General features: G+C 45.6%; 1 protein-coding gene across 3 annotated transcripts in view; it reads left to right on the top strand.

Moving 5' to 3' along the window:
• The window catches only part of LOC115162230 (protein jagged-2), a 32,648-nt gene that overhangs the window by 7,740 nt on the left and 2,778 nt on the right, over positions 1 to 22,130 (top strand). Inside the window, exons 3-23 of one of the 3 annotated variants that reach the window (XM_029713344.1) lie at positions 3,259 to 3,319; positions 9,790 to 10,044; positions 10,183 to 10,243; positions 12,839 to 12,969; positions 13,316 to 13,435; positions 14,113 to 14,226; positions 14,319 to 14,432; positions 15,522 to 15,635; positions 16,041 to 16,087; positions 16,221 to 16,394; positions 16,495 to 16,645; positions 16,867 to 17,031; positions 17,217 to 17,330; positions 17,420 to 17,647; positions 17,802 to 17,918; positions 18,012 to 18,039; positions 18,713 to 18,798; positions 19,157 to 19,270; positions 19,430 to 19,545; positions 19,639 to 19,896; positions 20,066 to 20,197. In XM_029713344.1, the coding sequence (XP_029569204.1) occupies positions 3,259 to 3,319; positions 9,790 to 10,044; positions 10,183 to 10,243; positions 12,839 to 12,969; positions 13,316 to 13,435; positions 14,113 to 14,226; positions 14,319 to 14,432; positions 15,522 to 15,635; positions 16,041 to 16,087; positions 16,221 to 16,394; positions 16,495 to 16,645; positions 16,867 to 17,031; positions 17,217 to 17,330; positions 17,420 to 17,647; positions 17,802 to 17,918; positions 18,012 to 18,039; positions 18,713 to 18,798; positions 19,157 to 19,270; positions 19,430 to 19,545; positions 19,639 to 19,896; positions 20,066 to 20,197 (2,700 nt within the window). Of the gene's footprint in view, positions 1 to 3,258; positions 3,320 to 6,436; positions 6,596 to 9,789; positions 10,045 to 10,182; positions 10,244 to 12,838; positions 12,970 to 13,315; positions 13,436 to 14,112; positions 14,227 to 14,318; positions 14,433 to 15,521; positions 15,636 to 16,040; positions 16,088 to 16,220; positions 16,395 to 16,494; positions 16,646 to 16,866; positions 17,032 to 17,216; positions 17,331 to 17,419; positions 17,648 to 17,801; positions 17,919 to 18,011; positions 18,040 to 18,712; positions 18,799 to 19,156; positions 19,271 to 19,429; positions 19,546 to 19,638; positions 19,897 to 20,065; positions 20,198 to 22,130 lie in introns of those variants that run through there. The other 2 variants (XM_029713347.1, XM_029713346.1) reach the window with 2 other exon arrangements.

Consider the following 22,130-nt stretch of genomic DNA (forward strand, 5'->3'; position numbering starts at 1 on the left):
ATGAGGATGCTGTGTAGGAGATCCCTTATTTAGAGTGGGGCTTTTCTGTTAATAACGTGCTAAATTATCCAGCCTCACTGTACCCTACTGGGACCTACATGTTTTATTCCTTTCAATATCCTAACAGGTGTGAGATGACAGGTGTTGCTGTTTTTCCCCCTCTCATCTCAATTTTACTAAAGTTGTTAATTGGGTGTTAGAATGATGTCAGGCGTTCTTTCTGTGAGACCCTATTGCTATTAGTGTTAAAGGTCCAATGCAGCGGTTTTTATCTCAATATCAAATCATTTATGAGCAACAATTAAGTACCCTACTGTGATTGTTTTCAATTAAAAGGGTAAAAAATAAACAAAGGGCAGTTTCTCAAGCAATACTTTTGCTAGGACTATTTGAAAGTGGTCTGAGTGAAGAGGGGAAAACTGAACATTTGCTGTTGTTTTCAGAAAGGTTTGGAACCCTTTCTTATTGCTCTATTAACTCATTTAGGCCAAAGCTCCATCCCACCTTAACAGGCTGAAATTTCAGGCAGTCTTTTAAAACAGCTCTTAAACTAAAAGGGCATTATCATCATTTTCCCAACTTCACAGTTTTATTCCAACCTCATAGTGTGAAAATATATACTAAGTTTACAAACCATTAGGAACAACTGCTCTTTCCTGTATCAGGCTGTATTACATCTGGCCGTGATTGGGAGTCCCATAGGTCGGCGCTCAATTGGCCCAGCGTCGTCCGCGTTTGGCCGGTGTAAGCCGTCATTGTAAATAAGAATATGTTCTTAACTGACTTGCCTAGTTAAATAAATAAAAAATAATTCCATGACATAGACTGACCAGGTGAATCCAGTTGAAAGCTATGATCCCTTATTGATGTCATCTGTTAAATCCACTTGAATCAGTGTAGATGAAGGGGAGGAGACAGGTTAAAGAAGGATTTTTAAGCCTTGAGACAATTGAAACATGGATTATGTATATGTACATTCAGAAGGTGAATGGGCAAGACAAAATATTTAAGTGCCTTTGAACGGGGTATGGTAGTAGGTACCAGGTGCACTGGTTTGAGTGTGTCAAGAACTGTAACACTGCTGGGTTTTTCATGCTCAACATTTTCCTGTGTGTATCAAGAATGGTTCACCAACCAAAGGACATCCAACCAACTTCACACAACTGTGGGAAGCATTGGAGTCAACATGGGCCAGCATCCCCGTGGAACGCTTTCGACAGCTTGTAGTCCATACCACAAAGAATTGAAGCTGTTCTGAGGGCAAAAGGGGGTGCAATTGAATATTAGGAAGGTGTTCCTAATATTTTGTACACTCAGTGTATATAAAACATAGGGAAATCACATTTTTGACTGCACTGGGACTTTAAAAGATAATGCTGAGTTGAGTCATCTTCTTGATTTTAATGTAGAAGACCCCTAGTTAAAGCAGTACTACTGTATCTGTAGTGGGTTGGGACACAGGCGATGGAAGGGGTACAGTAATTCATTAATTGAACAGCCTCCAGTCTCTCCTCAATGACACATACACACAGGAAGCCCACCAATGAGTCAGAGCCCAGAGAGACTACTGGCTGGTTGGAAGCCAGTCATTGAGACATTTAAGATTTAAGGAAGATTGAATAAGATATCACACTTTTATTATCACTCCATATCATAGATGACGCCTTGGGTTCCCCAGCCTCATAAATCATAGCCAGGAAGGAGAATGGGAGGCAGTAGTCTGATTTGTCAGTCAAAGGCCAGTCGTAGTGGGGAGACACGGGAGGACAGCAGAGGGGCAGGGAGGCAGCCTCTCACTGTGCCATGCCCTCCACTGAGCTTTTCATGAAGAATGCTCATTGTGTGATGTAAAAATATGTATTGTAGATGTGATAAAAGTAGATGGAGTATTACATCACACACTGGTGATGAACTGGTTTAGGTGGCTCAGGTCTGGATCTTTGAGTTATCTGTGGCAGTGTAAAAGAGACGTCTGTGGTCAGAATGTGTCTCCTCCTCCTATCTCTCCTGGGGGACTGACTGAGGGCCCATTACTGGGACAGCTGATGATGCAATGGAAGGTTTACATTTGGGGGAAGGTGAAGATAAAGCCGTCTGTATGTCCTTGGACCTTTAAAGAGTTCATTATTTGCATTCGGAAAGGGCCAGAGTTAGTGGCATGTGTTTTCGGATCAATCTGGAGGGAGGCCATACTAGCTAGATTAATGCAGACTTCAGTGACATACAGGGTGTGTTTAAAGAGACTGGAAGTGATAAAGGGGGACTGTGGTATAAGTCACTACTGGGGGACGGGAGATCAAAGAACAAGACTTCTCTGCCTTCCATATACTCAGCAGTTTAGCATTATTAGAAGTCATATTTGTGAAATATACAGTTTCCTCCAACAGCTTTGAGCATCCAAGAATCAAAATTACAGAAATGTTTAGCTCCTTTTTCACCCCTTCTCTCTAACCTGACCAGTACTGTGTAATCTACCTCTCCGACCTTCTTCTGGTGGAATGGGCTGTACTGGCCACAATCACCTGACAGAAAGCCAGCTCCTTTCTGGCTTTGGTGTACTGGTACCCAAATAACTCCCCAGGAGTTTCAGTTTAAGAAACCTGCTGCTGTTAGATTTTGTATTGTTTCAGTATGTGTGTGCCACTTCAGGGAAGTGATATCACTGTACAGCAAGTACAGCAGCGAGACTTGAGCTGCTGGTGGTTCAACTTTAATTTGTTATCCCTACAGTAGTAGTTGTTAACTACCCTCAGGCTTATATCCAGCTAATCAGTGACAGCAGTGTGGGAACCAAGAGCTATTTTCTCACCAGCAGCATCCATATTCACTCACAAACGGTGTGTGTGTGTGTGTGTGTGTGTGTGTGTGTGTGTGTGTGTGTGTGTGTGTGTGTGTGTGTGTGTGTGTGTGTGTGTGTGTGTGTGTGTGTGTGTCAGAGGAGGCTGGTGGGAAGAGCTATAGGAGGACAAGCTCATTGTAATGGCTGGAATGGAATAAATGAAACGGAGTCAAACACGTTGTTTCCATGGGTTTGATAGGTTTGGTACTATTCCATTGATTCTATTCCAGCTCTTGCAATGAGCCCATCCTCCTATAGCTCCTCCACCAGACTTTTCTGGTGTGTGTGTGTTATCATCATGTGTTCCTTGTGTAATGCATTCCACATTCTGTTTGTGTGTGTATGTCTGTCAGTGAGTGGGACTGGGGAGTATGAATTCCTACAACCCCCTAATGATCCCGCCTGTGTCTCTCTTCCAGCGGGCGTACACTTTGATTGTGGAAGCGTGGGACTGGGACAATGGAACACACAGCAGCAGTGGTATGTACAGTACACTTCACTTTTCCAGGTATTCACTACCACATGAAAGGAGAGCCGGCCAGGCCTCAGTGTCTCCCATCAAATAAGTCATTAGGTGAGGGGAGAAGGATGTGTTTAGTGTTTATTTAGAAGTGACAGGGGTATTTACTTTGACATAAAAAGATGAGGAGGTCCATGGCAGCATCTCAGAACCAAGGTTACAGGTGATGTCAAAAAGGAGAACTGCGTGATTTATGCGATGATCTACTCTAATTTAGACTAAGGACCTTTCCTCTCTCATTAGTAGCTGTAGTGATTGAGGAAAGAAAATCTATACAGTTACATATCGCAAAATTATTTTGGACAATATTATATCGATACTTTAACCGCAAGTATCGATTTGAAAAAAATATATTTCAAAAAATGAGCAAGTCGGCTGTACCTGCGCCAAAACTCTGGTATTTTTCATCCTGTAGCTTGGCCTCAATCTTCTTTTAAATAGCGAACCAAAATGGTTTCAACACTTTTATTTCCATGACTGATTAAAACTAATTTTCTCATGCTTTTTCTAGTCTCTCTCTTCTAGTCTCACGACTTCCGCCAAAGTCAGCTCCTCTCCTTGTTCGGGCTGCATTCGGCGGTCGACGTCACCGGCTTTCTAGCCATCGCCGCTCCATTTTTCATGTATCCATTTGTATTGTCTTGTTCCCTGCACACCTGGTTTTCATTCCCCAATTATCATATGTATTTATTCCTCTGTTCCCCATCATGTCTTTGTGTAGGATTGTTTTGTGTTACGCTGGTTTGTTCCGTGTTTATTGTTTACACGAAGATTGTTACTTTGTTAACTTTATTATAGTTGTGTCTATTTTGGCGCATTTACACTTTTGCCATTTTTGGTTGGAGGTTTTTGACGCAGTTGCGTCCTACTGTTATTTTCTCCTGCTAAATAAAGTGTGCGCCTGTTCACAACTCTCTGCTCTCCTGCACCTGACTTCACCACCAGCCGCGCCCATCCATAACAAGCAGACATACCGTATCGTGAGCATGTTTGGAACATCAAATCGCAATAAAATTGCAGTATTGAATAGCGATACAAAAAGAATTGGGAGAATTGTGAGAATCTCAATACATATCGAATCAGCACCGAAGTATCGTGATAATATCGTGAGGTACCCAGCAATTCTCAGCCTTAGTCACTGCAGGCATGGGGCTTGTGAAGATGTGTGTCTCTGTTTGAAGAGCTTCATTAAAGGTGACTAATTGTCTCAAGGGGGAACAGGGAGCTCCTTCCGCGTCAGGCCCAGTTTGGACGCGGGGTGCCTAGTCACTGCTATTTGGAACACAGCTGTATCCTGTTTTTACTTGCTTCTCTCATTTCAGTCCTGTTTGTCTTTGTTTTGGATGCTCTGCCCAGAGGAAGAAAGGTTCATTGTGGAATGTGGAATGTAATCTATATCACTCAAGTCAAGTGTGTTAGATTTAGGGCAACATTGAACCTCAGGCGAGATCAATGGCTGACCTAACCTGACAAGGTTGTTGTGTTTTTCTCTCCGGTGAACAGGCGATACACACCAATCCAAGCTTCTATAACAAGCTGTCCTGTTTTCACTGCTGCATAACTCTTAGAGAGTCAGCTCTATATATTCCCAGGAACAATGCAGCTACACACAAAGCAGCTTCTTAGCAGCACAAGAGGAAGAAAAGTCCCTAATACAAAGCCCAGATTCCAGATGATTGAAATGGACTGTCAAGTTGAGCTGCCATATACCAACCACAGCAAACAGACCCATACAACTACAGTGGCAAGAAAAAGTATGTGAACCCTTTGGAATTACCTGGATTTCTGCATAAATTGGTCATAACATTTGATCTGATCTTCATCTAAGTCACAACAATAGAAAAACAGTCTGCTTAAACTAATAACACACAAACAATTAGACGTGTTCATGTCTTTATTGAACACACCGTGTAAACATTCACAGTGCAGGGTGGAAAAAGTATGTGAACCCTTGGATTTAGAACTTGTTGACCCTCCTTTGGCAGCACTAACCTCAACCAAACGTTTTCTGTAGTTGCGGATCAGAGCTGCACAACGGTCTTTACAAAACTGTTTCAGTTCAGCAATATTCTTGGGATGTCTGGTGTGAACCGCTCTCAAGGTCATGCCACAGCTTCTCAAATCTGGTTTAGGTCAGGACTCTGACTGGGCCACTTAAGAAGGCGTATTTTCTTCTGTTGAAGCCATTCTTTTGTTGATTTACTTCTGTGTTTCTGGTCGTTGTCCTGTTGCATCACCCAACTTCTGTTGTGCTTCAATTGGCGGACAGAGAGCCTTACATTCTCCTGCAAAATGTCTTGATAAACTTGGGAATTCATTTTTCCGTTGATGATAGCAAGGTGTCCAGGCCGAGGCAGCAAAGCAGCCCCAAACCATGATGCTTCCTCCACCATACTTTACAGCTGGGATGATGTTTTGATGTTGGCGTGCTGTGCCTTTTTTTCTCTGCACATAGTGTTCCTTCCAAACAACTCAACTGTAGTTTAATCTGTCCACAGAATATTTAGCCAGTAGCGCTGTGGAACATCCATGTGCTCTTTTGCGAACTTCAGACGTACAGCAATGTTTTTTTGGACAGCAGTGGCTTCTTCCGTGCTGTCCTCCCGTCCAATAAACCATTCTTGTTTATTGTTTTATCTATTGTAGACTCGTCAACAGAGATGTTAGCATGTTCCAGAGATTTCTGTAAGTCTTTAGCTGACACTCAAAGATTCTTCTTAACCTCATTGAGGATTCTGCGCTGTGCTCTTGCAGTCATCTTTGCAGGACGACCACTCCTAGGGAGAGTAACAACAATGCTGAACTTTCTACATTTATAGACAATTGGTCTTACCGTGGACTGATGAACATCAAGGATTTCAAAGATACCTTTGTAACCCTTTCCAGCTTTATGCAAGTCAACAATTCTTCTGAGATCTCTTTTGTTTGAGGCATGGTTCACATCAGGCAATGCTTCTTGTGAATAGAAAACTCAAATTCTGTGAGTGTTTTTTATAGGGCAGGGCAGCTCTAACCAACATCTCAAATCTCATCTCATTGATTGGACTCCAGTTAGCTTTTGGAGAATTCATTAGCTAGGGGTTCCCATACTTTTTCCAGCCTACACTGTGAATGTTTAAATGATGTATTTCTTGCCACTGTATAGCTCACCTCTCTGTCTCAGTGTTTGACCCCATCTCAGGTCAGTCTGTCAGCTGTAACCCCTCCACTTTCAACTTGGCTAACTTTTAGTGGTGGTAAGTGATAGTACCAAACCTCTGTCCCTCTAAAAGTCACAAGGATTTATAACACATGTTTAACCTGTTGATCTACACAGTCATTCTCTGGGATGCTGTACATTCCTATGCACCAAGCTGCCTGGCCGTTCATATTGCCAGTGTGATAGTTAGCATGGTGAGGTTAGTTCCCACCCGGCTGGCCTGAGGGACTGACTCACTGGGAGACTGTTTGTGCTCCATGTCCATGTCTCTATATAAAGCCTGTGAGCACATCACCTAGTTAAGCCATTCATTATGGACTACAGCCCTTTTTTCTTTCCACTGATGTCTGTCTGCTAATTACTGTCCCAGCAGTTGCTGTGCTACTGCATTTCATTTCAATATCCCAGCCTGGACACTCTGACAGGACAGCCTGAACTGCTGCTTCAGCCTGGTCTCATAGACTAGATGTAACATAGTACATGTAAATCCAGGACACTCAAATTGCATGATATGTCACTTTTGCTATGGTTACATAAGACAAAGTTACTTAAGGCAAAAACAAAAGTAGGGTGGTTGGTCAGGATGGATGGGTTGACGTATAACGTGACCGAAGGTTGCGTGTTCGAATCTCCTCACGGACAACTTCAGCATTTAAGCTAATAAGCAACTTTGCAACTACTTAGCATGTTAGCTAGCCCTTCTCCTAACTGTAAACGTAACAATTTTGTCTAACTCCTAACCTTAACCCTAACCCCTAACCCTAACTCCTAGCCTGGCTAACGTTTGTGTTAGCTACCTAGCTAAAGTTAGCCACACCAAATTGGAATTCGTAACATATCATAAGTTTTGCAAATTTGTAACATATTGTAAGAATTGCAATTTGTAACATATCGTACCCACTGCTATTCGTAACATATCATACGAATTGTAATTCGTAACATATTGTACGAAATGAATGATGGACATCCACAAATTAATGCATTCCATACGAAATGTAACATATCATACTAATTGAAATGTACTGGATTTACCTTTGCTATGTTACGTCTACCCCTGAGTCCAGGTTGGCTCCTGGTACAGTATAGCCTTGACACAATGACAGGCAGCCTATTACAGGGCGGCTCTGGACTGCTGCTGAGTAATCCTGGACACACTGATAGGACAGGCAGTCTGGCATTTATGCTGCTGAGTAAGCCTGGATACACTGACAGGGCAGGCAGCTTGGACTGTTGCTAATGTAGCCCGCACAGTTGCTGTGAGCTGAGTGAGCACTGTATTGGTTTGGAACAGCTTCTATTAATATGTAGACCTGAGCAATGGGTTGGATGGGGTTGGACATGGCAGTGGGTTAGATAGGGCAGTGGGTTAGATAGGGCAGTGGGTTGGACTGGGCAGTGGGTTGGATAGGGCAGGGGGGACATGGGGTTGGATAGGGCAGTGGGGGCATGGGGTTGGATAGGGCAGGGGGGACATGGGGTTGTATAGGGCAGTGGGAGCATGGGGTTGGATAGGGCAGGGGGGACATGGGGTTGGATAGGGCAGGGGGGACATGGGGTTGGATAGGGCAGTGGGGGACATGGGGTTGGATAGGGCAGTGGGGGCATGGGGTTGGATAGGGCAGTGGGGGCAGGGGGTTGGATAGGGCAGGGAGGACATGGGCTTGGATAGGGTAGCGGGGGCAGGGGGCAGGGGGTTGGATAGGGCAGGGGGGACATGGGGTTGGATAGGGCAGTGGGGGCAGGGGGTTGGATAGGGCAGGGAGGACATGGGGTTGGATAGGGCAGCAGGGGCAGGGGGTTGGATAGGGCAGGGGGGGCATGGGGTTGTATAGGGCAGGAGGGCATGGAGTTAGATAGGGCATGGGGTGCAGTAGGTTGAATAGGGCAGTGAGGGCAGGGAGTTGGATAGGGCAGGGGGGACATGGGGTTGGATAGGGCAGTGGGGGACATGGGGTTGGTTTGGACTGGGCAGTGGGTTAGATATGGCAGTGGGTTGGATAGGGCAGTTAATGAGTGATCTAATGTTACTTGACTACTAATGTTGTGTCCATATCCAAGTCTAGAATGCTGAAAACAGCCTGACAACAGACATTGGCTTATGACAACAATGCCACTAGACACACGCGACTAAATTATGTGGCTGTTTGAAAGCACAGAAAATGATGTCGCTCTTGACTTAGTCAACTGCTCAGTGTTGAAGCCACCTCATTGTTTATGTAAGCCCGTGTCGTAGTCACCACACACACCCCTCCGCCTGCTCTCTCTAGTAACAGCGGCCTCTCTCTGAGTGTCTCCTTCAGCACTGAGAGAGACAATGATTGGTCTGTATTTTTATATCTAATTGCTGGAAATGAGCAGAGTGAGTGCTTGAGTTTAAATTAACTCGCAGTTAAATTGAGAAAATCAGGACAGCAAGTAAAACATTTTCTGTGTTTTTTAACTCCTTTATAATGGGTAACAGTTGGAAGTAAACTGGACTGTATAGTAAATAGGATAGACATTTTAAGAAATAATAAAATAGTAATACCTGGACAACTGAAGGTAGGTTATACAGAATCCTTCTAATGAAAAGGCCTAGATTTCCTCCTGGCTACCTGTCCAATAACAGGCCACCATCCAACTAGGGAAGAGGGCCTGTTGTTTGGCCCCTCCTCAGTGCTCAGTCCTGGGCTGTGTATGTGGCTGCAGCAGCTAAGCCAGTTGGGTCATGGTGTTTCTGTTCCTTGAGAAAAAGCTAAAGGCCCTTTCCTATGTCGCCCTTCCTCGTCTGTTCCCGTCTCTTATTATTTCCGCCCTGGCTCCGGAGGAGTCAGAGCTGGATTTCCTGAGAAAGGGGAGAGAGGGAGGGAGTGCCACAAAAAGCATTTCACAAATCAGGAAAACTGAAAAAGGATTTGGTTATCAAACTCCTGCAGCCCTGGCCCTACACCCTGTATTTGTGTTTGGTTTATTTTCCTTATTTTTTCTTTCATGCTCTTGGAAACAGAGTGGTGTTTGACTTTGGTTTGCCCTCTCTGATCTCCAGCAGCAGATAAACACCAGTGTTCTCTCAGATGACTTTCTCCTGCTTTTAGACACTGCTAGAACTTGTACTGAGGCATACTGGTTCTAACATTGAATAAGTGGCTAGCTAGCCTGATCTACCTCTTTGACTATTTAGTTGTATGCATATTGTCAAGTGTCCATTATATAATGATGAAGAAATGTCTTGGTTTTTGTTTGTTGATGCAGGTGAGGATCTGTTAATTGAGCGGAGTGTCCGTAAAGGAATGATCAACCCTGGAGATGACAGGCAGACTATCCAACACAACGGTCCTACAGCCAACTTTGAGTATAACATCCGCGTGCGCTGTGACGAGAACTACTATGGCAACAAGTGCAACAAGCAGTGCCGGCCACGCAATGATGGCTATGGCCACTACGTGTGTGACCAGTTTGGGAACAGAGGCTGTTTGGAGGGCTGGATGGGGCCTTACTGTACAACCGGTGAGTAGGGGAGCAGGCTGACACAATCCATGTACAAGACACTTCTGAGTCAAAATACACACATTGAAACTAATGTTTAGATATCGCTCTGATGATACTAGAAATTAATGGGTGAGTCCTTTTGTCTTTGTTTCACAGCTATCTGCAAGCAGGGCTGTAACCTGCTGCAAGGATTCTGCAATGCCCCAGGAGAATGCACGTGAGTCTGGGTTAACTTCATTCTTTGTACCATCGTGTCTATGTTAATAAGATACTGAAATATTACTCCCTTTTCAATTGAAATCCCTTTGACTGAGAATTGTGTCTGGGTGTATTGGCTGGTTAATGGGCAGTAGCTCTTTTTGTGTTCAATGAGGATGACACAGGGGGTTGATCGCATACCAGAGCTCGACCCCCACATTCCCCCCTCCCTGTCCCTCCTCTCTATGGAACGTACAGTGTATTAGCCCCCCCCATCAGTCTGATTCAGGAGCCATTGTTCTTTTTCCTGTCCCAGACCTGGCCTGTAGCTGTAGCCTGTTTTTCACACAGCGTTTCCTCCCCTCCTCCAGCGGTGTGTCAGGGCCCCTCTGCCCATTTCTACTCTGCAGCCCCATTCGCCTCTTCCTATCCTGGGCCTGTTTTGGCTGTCATACCCCTCATGGGAGTATGGACTCCATCCAGCAGCCTTAGTCACGTACATGTTATTCTGCACGGCTGAACCAACCAAGTATTCCATGTCAAATCCTCTTGCAAGACCACCTTCTTGTACAGCTCTCTGAGGTGCATTCTGTAACACACCTATGGATCTGTTCAATAGGGATAGCCGTGAGTGAGACGGGATAGATTTAGTTCTCATCTCATAAAATAATGAATTTTCATTGCCGTAAGACAAGAAAAGACTGGAATGTGCCTCGACATGTGATTTGAAGCTCAGGAGGAGGCTGTGTGAATCCCGACCGTGAACAAACAACACACCTTCTCCTGGAGTAACATTCCATGCCTGGTGCCTGCGGAGGAAAACAAAAAATGTGTTGGTGGTACAGTCTCTGGTTTCCTTACACACAGAGCATTCACAACCTACCTCCCCCTTACAAAAAAATGTAATCTAAAAATGGTTTTCGGACACATGTAACATTTCACATTTTAATGTCAACTAGGGCTGTCAAACAATTCAAAATGTAATTGAGTGTATCAAAGGATTTGTTGTGATCAATCACAATTTAATTTATCCATGTCAAAATCCTCCAAATTCATAATTGCTCAAATTGACCTGTAATTTTAGATTTCTTTATACAAAAAGCATTACAAGAATATTGCCGTTTTGATATTATGTGAACTCTAAATATTCACACTCTAAATAATATGGTTTCACAGCTCAACATGTGAAAACAGCTATTTCACATGTGAAAATGTGATTTCATGTGTTAAAATGCAATTTTCACATGTGAAACTGCAAAAACCTATTTTTTTTTCTATTTTTTTTAAGGGACCTCAATCTGCATGCAACAGACTGTTAATTTCCCAGAGTCTTTCTGTAAATAATTCTTAGAGACAGAGAACGCGAAAGAGAGCGACATAGAAAGCTACTGCGGCTGCAGGTGATGTGCAGGCAGGTAGAGCCCCTGAGCCTGACCGTGATAGGGATCTGGAGCACAGGTTGGTGGCAACTTAATTGGGGAGGACGGTCTCGTGGTCATGGCTGCAGCGTTCCATTAGCTCCGACCCGGCATTTATTATGAGCCGTCCTCCCCTCATCAGCCTCCTGTGATCTGGAGGGTGTGGCTTCAAAGGGCTATTTCCACAGTGTGGGTCTGACAGAGTTGGGCCTGGCTGTGCTGGGCTGGGCCGGGGATATTTACAGTGTTGCTGGCTGGGCTGAAAGAGTCCTCCATTGTGGGGCTGTGGTGAGGTGTTTGTTTGGTAATGGTAATGCCACCTTGGCCTTGTGGCCACCTTGGTCTCTCCCAATTTCTACTGTGGACAGGGTCTCTCAATGCTGCTAATGCTGCTTATAAGGCTTTACACTTAACCTCAGTATGCTAACATACAGTTTGGTATACAGTAGCACACCACTGCACACTTCAGTACTTTTATACCTGTACATTAGTAGACTACAATACAAAGTTGTACTGCACTGCGTGTTGTGTTTGACTGCAGTGCCGCTTACTAGCAAAAATGTTAGCACGCAGCACACAGCAGTACACTCACTCCAGTACAGTATATTAACTAGTAGTGTAGGGTTTGGTTGGCATCTATTTGCAGGAGAGTGGTCTTTAAATAACCCAGGGCGAGAAGTGACAGCACAGGTGGGGCAAGGTTACCGTTGGCCTTGGAATAACAGAGCGCAGCTATAAACCAACAGATTAGCTAACCGTTCGCCGGCTGCCTCCGCTCGCAACGCTGCCTGCCTAGGGGCTTCAGGAGGCCCCCACTCCTAGACTTCCTCTATCCCCGTCCCTGTCCCACACGCCATGGGAACAGGCTTGACCCCATCACTGCCCTGGAATGTCCCTGGTGCTCTGTTTAAAGATTAGGAGCCCCAGAAGGGAAGGGGTGTCACTAGTCACCTTGATGAAGACGTTGTGTCTGTCTGGCTCCTGATCGAGATCACCTTGACTTTTACATGGACACATAGGTCTGTCATGTGGTTGACGTATTGTAGAAGGCCTTGTCCTATTACATGAGTCCTGGCTTAATTATGAGCCATCTCTTCATGGGACTGATGTTTTTAAAGTATTTCTCATACACTATGACCACACAATGGGTCCATTCCCTATGTGTCTCTAATGGATGTCTCTGATATGTCTTGCAGGTGTAAATACGGTTGGCAGGGTCCGTTCTGTGACGACTGCCTGCCCTACCCAGGCTGTGTACATGGGACCTGCGTCAAGCCCTGGCTGTGCAGCTGTGAGAAGAACTGGGGAGGCCTGCTGTGTGACAAAGGTGAGACATTAGAGCAGACCAGACCTGGCTCACTGTACTATTAACACATCCTCTACAGCGACCTCTGACCTCCCTGTAGTGTCACACAACACAAGGTCACCTCTGAGTTCCCCTCTGCATCAGGTGGTCAACAGAGGTCACTTCAGAGTAACAGGACGGAGAGGTGGATGGAGAGGCTACATTTAGCAATGTGTAACAGTGTGCTTTCATGTCTGATCCTATGAAGTCGTGTGATGACAATGTATTTAATCTGTAACATAGAATTTACCATCCTAATCCTTTAGATGTGTTCATATGAGACCATTAAAGCGTGTAAATGTAATCATTCCTGTGTGATTCTCTCCAGATTTGAACTACTGTGGGACGAACAAGCCGTGTAAGAATGGAGGGAGGTGTATTAACTCAGAGCCTGATGAATACAACTGTGCCTGTTCTGACAGCTACTCAGGCAAGAACTGTGAGATAGGTGAGTTAGTCAACAAATTAAATTCTGTTTGTGCCAATGAGCACGGTTACATGCACACAATAATACAATTATTGTGGATAGTCAGATTAATATAATAGTTCATTTAAAATGTTCACATGCTTTGCAAGAAGAACAATTTCCCTAATAATTCTGTTTTCATGGACACATCTGAAGTCAGGCTACTGATGGGACTTTAGATAAATTGCAGAAAATCTTCCACAGCGACCGAAACCTTTTTGATTCTGAGTTCGGACCAATAAAGTTTGTATGTGAATACTCTTTCTAAGATGCATACTTTCAGTTTTTCCGAACTCACTTCACTTGTAATAAGGGGGAGACTCGCTCGTATGGTGCTAGCACATGCGTCGATCACACACACAGCTGGAACGCTGATTAAGGTTTTCTAATCATTTGAATCATTGCTCTGAAAACCTTGTGTTTTAATCGGCGTATGCTTACTTCGATTTTGACCTTACGCCGATCAAGATAAGCAGAGTGAGGTGTTTACATTACTATTTCCATACTCGGCCTACTGCCACAAGTGTTAGTGTGCATGTAAAGGTACTCAATGTTTAATAGTTGATCGTTTGCTAGTGTATTTTGTTGTGCTATTTATGTAATCCGTCACTCTGACACGTGGCACATTTCTCTCCCCATGTCTATCCTGTTATCTCCAGTGGAACACGCATGTGTGTCCAACCCCTGTGCCAACGGGGGCACATGCCATGAGATCCCGTCTGGGTTTGAGTGCCACTGTCCTGCAGGCTGGTCAGGGCCCACCTGTGCTAAAGGTGAGTGAGTCACGATCTTGCCCCTCCTAAGGTGTGTGTGTGCCCACATGTTTTTACAAAGTTGAACCCTTACATCATTGTGTGTGTTCCAGACATGGACGAGTGTGCGTCTAACCCCTGTGCTCAGGGTGGGACCTGCATCGACATGGAGAACGGATTTGAGTGCCTCTGCCCCTCACAGTGGGCTGGGAAGACCTGCCAGATAGGTAAGCCTGGGAAGGAGAGGTAGCGGGGGTCTGTAGTTTATCATTCACACTAGAGAATTCTGAGGGCACAGTCTCTGCCTGGGAAACTGGAGCAAAGCATGTCCAAATGGCTAAAGATTAATATTATGTCCTGGGGAGCATAACTAGAGACTATTTGCATGCTAAATTAAATTGTGTTTGATTTGAAGTGAATGTGATGTGACTTGAAGTGTTATTGAATCTCGCCGTGTTTGATCTTATGCCAGGAATCTCCGTGCTCGTCCAGTATCTGGTTGTTTGTGTCTCTCACCCTGTTGAGCCAGTCCTATTACTATGGTGTGGATACTAATTTAAAATGGGTGCATGCATGTCCATGGAGAAAGCTGGATATTATGTGCAACCTGAGCCAGGTTTCTTGAGTAAAACTATAAATAACACCTAGCCTGGCAACTGCTAACCTGGGGCCTGACAGTGGGTTATCTTTGGCTACAGACTGGGATAAAAGGGGTATGTACTCTAGTCTCCACCAAGAGCAGGGCCTCACCCCAACACCACTATTTAGCTCCCTGGAGTAGCAATGGGAAAGGAAACACTTTATAACCTGTAAACATGCTCAGGGAGGAACCCAAGCTCCAGGTCTTGTGTTACGTGGTCCGCTATTCTCAGTGCGCAGGTGGTTCCCCTTTCAGTGAGCGGGCGGTACCTGAGAGAGGGGTGTCGGGTGTCCGCAGCCCAACAGGTGCTCCTCACCTCTGGGGAAAAGCGGTTGTGTTCTGGTCTGTCCAGGGAGAGGTTGTTAGTGACCATTGCCTTGTGAACTGACCACTGGGAAAGCTCTGGACGTCAGAGAATAGATCCGTTCAGAAATAGGGTAGGCAACTGAAATAAAGGTTTAGGGTAGGAGGCAGAGCCAGCTAAATAGATTGCAAAAAAATGCTATTAAATTAAATTTAATAGAATTGAGAAAGTTTTCTAAAGACTGGTTTAAGGTTAGAATTCTTATCAGGGGCTTTAGTTTCTGTGTAGCCTTGCACTGTAGAGATCTGCTTGGTGGTGGGGCTTGGAGGCTGGTTCTTAGATCTCTCTCATCTCTCTGTTTTCACTCCGCAGACGCTAATGAGTGTATGGGGAACCCATGCCTCAATGCTTACTCTTGCAAAAACTTGATCGGTGGATATCACTGTGCCTGCTATCGAGGATGGGCCGGCCAGAACTGTGATATCAGTCAGTATCCGTTAATCATTTGCCTGCAGCTAGCTCTGACACTTACCTGGGCCACTGGCCTACTGTTCTGTTCCTATCTCAGGGTTTCTGCTTTATTATGGCCTACAAATACTTATCTAGATCCATGGATAGTGTTTTTACATTACTATGAGAAGCACATCCTGTAGATATCGTTGACGGTTTTGTAGTTGACCTCGCTGGCTTTCACGGCATGCACTAACCAACAGCATCATGTCTTCCTGCACCTTGAGAAAAATCTTATTTTGAGTTTCTTTGAAGCATTAAGCATTAACCAAGTTGCACATTCTATGTTTTGTTTGTGTATCACATGCATGCCACACCTGCATGTTCCCCTGTCCTATCTGTAGACCTGTATTAGTAAGTTCTCCCTTTTACACTCTGCAGATGTCAACAACTGCCATGGACTGTGTCAGAATGGAGCGACTTGCAAGGTAGGAAATTGTATTCAATAAGGCAATCTAGCCATCATGTTTGATGCCCTCTTTTCATATTATATCTATGGTTAGCATTATTCTGGGTATAAGAGCCTGTGAGTGACAACTTTTTCCCTTACGCTTCGTACAGGAGGGGCGAAGAGGCTACGTGTGTGCCTGCTCACCGGGGTTTGTGGGCCGGCACTGTGAGGTCCAGAGGAACAGCTGTGCCAGCGGCCCGTGTAGAAACGGGGGCAGGTGCCACACCCTGCTGGACGGCTTCATGTGTGAGTGCCCACATGGGTACACTGGCACTACCTGTGAGGTGAGCTATGGTCCAGTCCAGACCTCTTGTCTTTTATACATAACAATGATCTATTTATCCATCCATTCATCCACTCATCTTTCCATCTGTCCATTCGTAGGTGCAGAGTAACCCGTGCAGCCCTAACCCGTGCCAGAACAAGGCCCAGTGCCACAGTCTGATGGAAGACTTCTACTGTGCCTGTCCTGATGACTATGAGGGCAAGACCTGCTCCGAGCTCAAGGACCACTGCAAGACCAATCCCTGTGAAGGTACAAACCAATCTATAAACCTATTGATGTCATCTCAACTGAAATAATTCAAACCCCTGTAAAGGTACTAACCAGGCAGTTATCTTTCTAGCCTAAACTGAAACCTGATCTTAAGCTGCTTAGTCCTCAGGTCAACCTCAAGATCAACCCTCATTTCAACCCAATCCTCTCAGGTCTATCTCACCAACAGTCTCTTGTTCTTCCTTCTGTTTTGATCTCAGTGATTGACAGTTGTACTGTCGCTGTGGCCACCAACGACACACAGGAAGGGGTGTGGTACATCTCGTCCAATGTGTGCGGCCCCCACGGACGCTGCATCAGCCAACCTGCTGGGAACTTCACCTGTTCCTGTGAACCGGGCTTCACTGGAACATACTGTCACGAGAGTGAGTAGACACACACACCATCATCATCACACATCATTGACTTTATCATCATAATCATCACCATCATCATACCATGAGACTAAACATCCCATTCCTTACTGTAACACACCACTGATTTCATCAGTTTCATCATTGTCTTCCTCATCGTCCCCATCCTCATTCACTCATTCCTCTCTCCCTCCCAGATGTGAACGACTGTGTGTCGTCTCCCTGTAAGAACGGAGGAACTTGCATCGACGGGATCAGCTCTTTCCAGTGCTTTTGCCCTGACGGCTGGGAGGGCACGCTGTGTGTCATGGGTATGTGTGTGTGTGTCCCTGGGTGGTTTTACTCTATCTCTCCATGGTGTGTGTGTTTCTCTAACTGATCCGTGGTGGTGGTGTTCCAGATGTGAATGAGTGCAGTAGGAACCCCTGTAAGAACGGAGGTCGCTGTGTGGACCTGGTCAATGACTTCTACTGTCAATGCCAGGACAACTGGAAGGGCAAGACCTGCCACTCACGTGAGAGCCAGTGTGACTCCAGTACCTGTAGTAATGGGGGGACGTGCTTTGACCACGGGGACACCTTCCGCTGTACCTGTCTGTCAGGGTGGGGCGGCAGCACCTGTAACACAGGTAAGAATCTATTATTGCTTGTTTTTAGCTATGTCATTCAAGGGAAAGTCCAATAGATCTCTGGTCCATATACGCTCCATAGGAGTAATGTTGTTGTTGTTCAAGAAACATGAATATAGGTTCTAAACTCATCCTATATGATTTCTCTTGTCAGGCAAGAACAGCACGTGTGACTCTAACCAATGTGAGAACAGAGGGACCTGTGTCGGAGGGGGTGATGCCTACACCTGCATCTGCAAGGATGGCTGGGAGGGGCCCACATGTGCTCAGAGTAAAGCACAATTTACTGAATTATCTTCAGGTTATAATCATAAACTAAAACATATGTCTGATTTTTATTCTGTGTCATCCCCTCTCTTCACAGATACTAATGACTGCAACCCTACCCCCTGGTAAGTTGAACATATTGAAGAAACCAAAATACTTTTAATGTCTTATAAGGCTGTCCCATCTCTTCACAGACCCACATGCACCGATATCAGAGCATAATCTCTCAGTGTTCTGGTTTCAAAGCAGGAACAAATGACTCCCACACACCGCTCATCTCGCAAATTTAATTTAATGCTTAGAGATTTCCTGTTAAAGTTTGTTCGGTGGAGGTGTATGTGTGAAAGGGAAAGTGTGTGTATCCCTGACTCCTCTACAGAACAGGGCCTGACAGCTGGGTATTCCAGGGTCCATTGGATCAGAGGGGCTGAGTGGACAAAGACTCCCGCCACCACAATGACTGACAGTGGGTGGGGGGATGCCCCTCGCCCAATTCTTCATTACTTACCCCTGAGCATGGGGTGGTTTAGGCGGGGGGGGGGGGGGGGGTATGGGGTCATTTTGGGGTCATTTTGGGATTTGCATCTGAAGTTTGGACATTGATAAGGGATCAGCTTTAGTGACCACAGTCTCTGTCTCTATCTCCTACCTTGGGATTCTGCTGCTGGGATCTAGACCTGAGATTGTCAAGGCTTTGTTCTCTTTGTAGTCTGAGTCTTCAGCCTTTTGTATGCTGCTGCATGTGTGCCAATGGTATGGGCTGATGTATTGATGTGTGGTTCTGTTTCCTTCCTCCAGCTATAACAGTGGTGTCTGTGTGGATGGTGTAAACTGGTTCCGCTGTGAATGTGCCCCGGGTTTCGCCGGACCAGACTGCCGGATCAGTGAGTCCCTGGGAACCAGAGGGGTGTGGTGGGGTCAGATTGGAGGGTTCAGGGGTGAAAGGTGACGGGGGAATTATGAGCTGATTGTTTGTGAGGGACAGATTAGGAAGCCTATCTTAACCTCCAGCCTCTCTTGTGAGGACAGGTCAGCTGTATTTTGCAAACAGGTCAGTTCAGTCTGACATTCTCAGACACAATCCTCTTTCCTTTTCCCCTTTTCAGAGAGGGTCCATTTTTCACTAGGGGATTCCAGACATGAGAACCAACCAGCCCCTACCCTGTTATGATGATATTATAGCTAGGTGCCTTGCAGTAGACTAGAGATATGTGTGTAGTAATGTTCTCGTTTCCCCATCAGACATAGATGAGTGCCAGACGTCTCCCTGTGCCTATGGTTCCACCTGTGTAGATGAGATCAACAGCTTCCGCTGTGTGTGTCCCCTGGGCTGGGCTGGGCCTCGCTGCCAAGAGTGTGAGTACACTGCAGCTATAGAGGAAATACCTTTATTACTGTATCCATGGAGTAGGGGAACTTTCTTCCATTGAACCCATGTGTGGTAGGAAGATTTTCTAAGGGCTGAGCCTGATATTGCCTTAGTCCTAAACCTGCTCCTCTCTCTCCCCTCTGCAGTCATAGGGATCGGGAAGGCCTGTCGTTACTCCGGCCTGCAGTTCCCTCATGGCAGTCGATGGGAGGAGGAGTGTAATACCTGCCAGTGTGTCAACGGCAGTGTGCGCTGTTCTAAGGTGAGACTTGCATGGTTTTGTTACTCACAGTGAAGGTGTGTGTGTGAGCTGCCTTTCCGACCTCTGTGTGTGTGTGTATGTGTGTGTGTATAGGTGCAGTGTGGCCGACGGCCCTGTCTGCTCCATAGAGTTGCTTCCGGTCCAGACAGCATCGCCCCCTGTCCTAGAGGACAGAAGTGTGTAGAGCACAAATTCCTCACCTGCTTCACCCCGCCATGCCACCAGTGGGGTGTGTGTTCTACCCCTGACCCCCCACCGCCCCTCCACACTCAGTGTGAACCCAACTGTGGTTACTTGGACAACAGCTGTGCCCGCATCACACTCATCTTCAATAGAGACCAAGTTCCACAGGTGAGTGCACGACATCATTACCTGACTAACATTAAATAAGATATTTAATCTAAAAAATATACGATTCTATTTGCATATTTGATTATTGACTTAGTTTTACTAGACCTGAATCTCCGACCACATCCTCTGCCAGAGAATTAGAGTGTGTGTGTGTGTGTGCTGATCAAAGGGTACCATTGTGGAGAACATCTGTTCGGAGCTGAGGTACCTTCCCATCACCCAGACCCTGGCTAAGGAACGTACGCTCCTCATTCTCTGTGACCTGTCCTACTCCAACAGTGACGCCGTGGAGGTTGCCATGGTGAGTGCCTCACACCTGCCCCCCACCTCAAGACTATGAACTGTTGGCATCTGCCAATGATCCCCTCTTACCTCCTCCTCACCTCTAACTGTCACCCGCCAGAACAGGCACTCTCTCCTCTCTTTCAGTTAGCCACGAGGGCCTCGCCCCATTTTGTTCTCTCTTTCACTTTATTAAATCACATACTTAATTTGTCATTATAAATGGGTTCCAGAGTACACTTGTAAAATTGGAAGCTTTTCTTTTCCTCTTTGTAAGTGTGGAGAGCCTTTTGAAGTACGACGCCCTTCGCCTGAACATCTGGATGGCATTTAGCTTTACTTTGGAACACCTTACTGTTTCTTTCTCTCTCGGACTGGCGTGGCCACCCAGGCTCTCCTCTCCAGTAAGACACAGGAAATCAGGCGCTACAGGGCACTAAGCCCTTAATGGAGGGTGTTGTGTCTGATGTCCTCATAGCTTAGTACTGAGTTTAATAATTAAACTCCATAGACCCTCTAAAGGCTTACAGTGATGTTAGTTGTGCTTTGTTAGACCATTATGGAATAGTCTTAACTCAACAGTATCGTGAAGTCGTATTATTTCAACCTAATATGAGTCTTGTGTTCTGGATCTGAGTTTGGCAGAGTAGTCCCATCCAGCTGACTCTGTGTATCTGTATCAGTACAGAGGTTTTATGGAGACCCAGAAACGGTGTGTTCTCAGTAAGAGGCCACAAATCAAATCAAAGTTTATTTGTCACGTGCGCCGAATACAACAGGTAGACCTTACAGTGAAATGCTTACTTACAGGCTTTAACCAATAGTGCAAAAAAGGTATTAGGTGAACAATAGGTAAGTAAAGAAATAAAACAACAGTAAAAAGACAGTGAAAAATAACAGTAGCGAGGCTATATACAGACACCGGTTAGTCAGGCTGATTGAGGTAGTATGTGCATGTACAGTAGATATGGTTAAAGTGACAATGCATATATGATAAACAGAGAGTAGCAGCAGCGTAAAAGAGGGGTTGGGGGGGCGGGACACACAATGCAAATAGTCCGGGTAGCCATTTGATTACCTGTTCAGGAGTCTTATGGCTTAGGGGTAAAAACTGTTGAGAAGCCTTTTTGTCCTAGACTTGGCACTCCGGTACCGCTTGCCATGTGGTAGTAGAGAGAACAGTCTATGACTGGGGTGGCTGGGGTCTTTGACAATTTTTAGGGCCCTCCTCTGACACCGCCTGGTGTAGAGGTCCTGGATGGCAGGCAGCTTAGCCCCAGTAATGTACTGGACCGTAGGCACTACCCTCTGTAGTGCCTTGCGGTCGGAGGCCGAGCAATTGCCGTACCAGGCAGTGATGCAACCAGTCAGGATGCTCTTGATGTTGCAGCTGTAGAACCTTCTGAGGATCTCAGGACCCATGCCAAATCTTTTTAGTTTCCTGAGGGGGAATAGGTTTTGTCGTGCCCTCTTCACGACTGTCTTGGTGTGTTTGGACCATTCTAGTTTGTTTTTGATGTGGACACCAAGGAACTTGAAGCTCTCAACCTGCTCCACTACAGCCCCGTCGATGAGAATGGGGGCGTGCTCTGTCCTCTTGGTTATGTTGGGGGTGTGCCCTGTTCTCTTGGTTACATTGAGGGATAGGTTGTTATCTTCTTATGGATGGTGGCAGTATTGAGTAGCTTGGATGACTGACGTGCCCAGAGTAAACTGCCTGCTACTCACGCCCAGAAACTAAGATATGCATATTATTAGTAGATTTGGATAGAAAACACTGTGAAGTTTCTAAAACTGTTTGAATGATGTCTGTGAGTATAACAGAACTCATGTGGCAGGCAAAAACCTGAGAAAAATCCAAACAGGAAGTGGTTTGTAGTTTTTCAAGTGATTGCCTATCCAAACTACAGTGTCTGTGGGGTCATTTTGCACTTCCTAAGGCTTCCACTAGA

The sequence above is a fragment of the Salmo trutta genome, chromosome 25 (assembly GCF_901001165.1).
Source record: "Salmo trutta chromosome 25, fSalTru1.1, whole genome shotgun sequence".
Classification (NCBI taxonomy): domain Eukaryota; kingdom Metazoa; phylum Chordata; class Actinopteri; order Salmoniformes; family Salmonidae; genus Salmo; species Salmo trutta.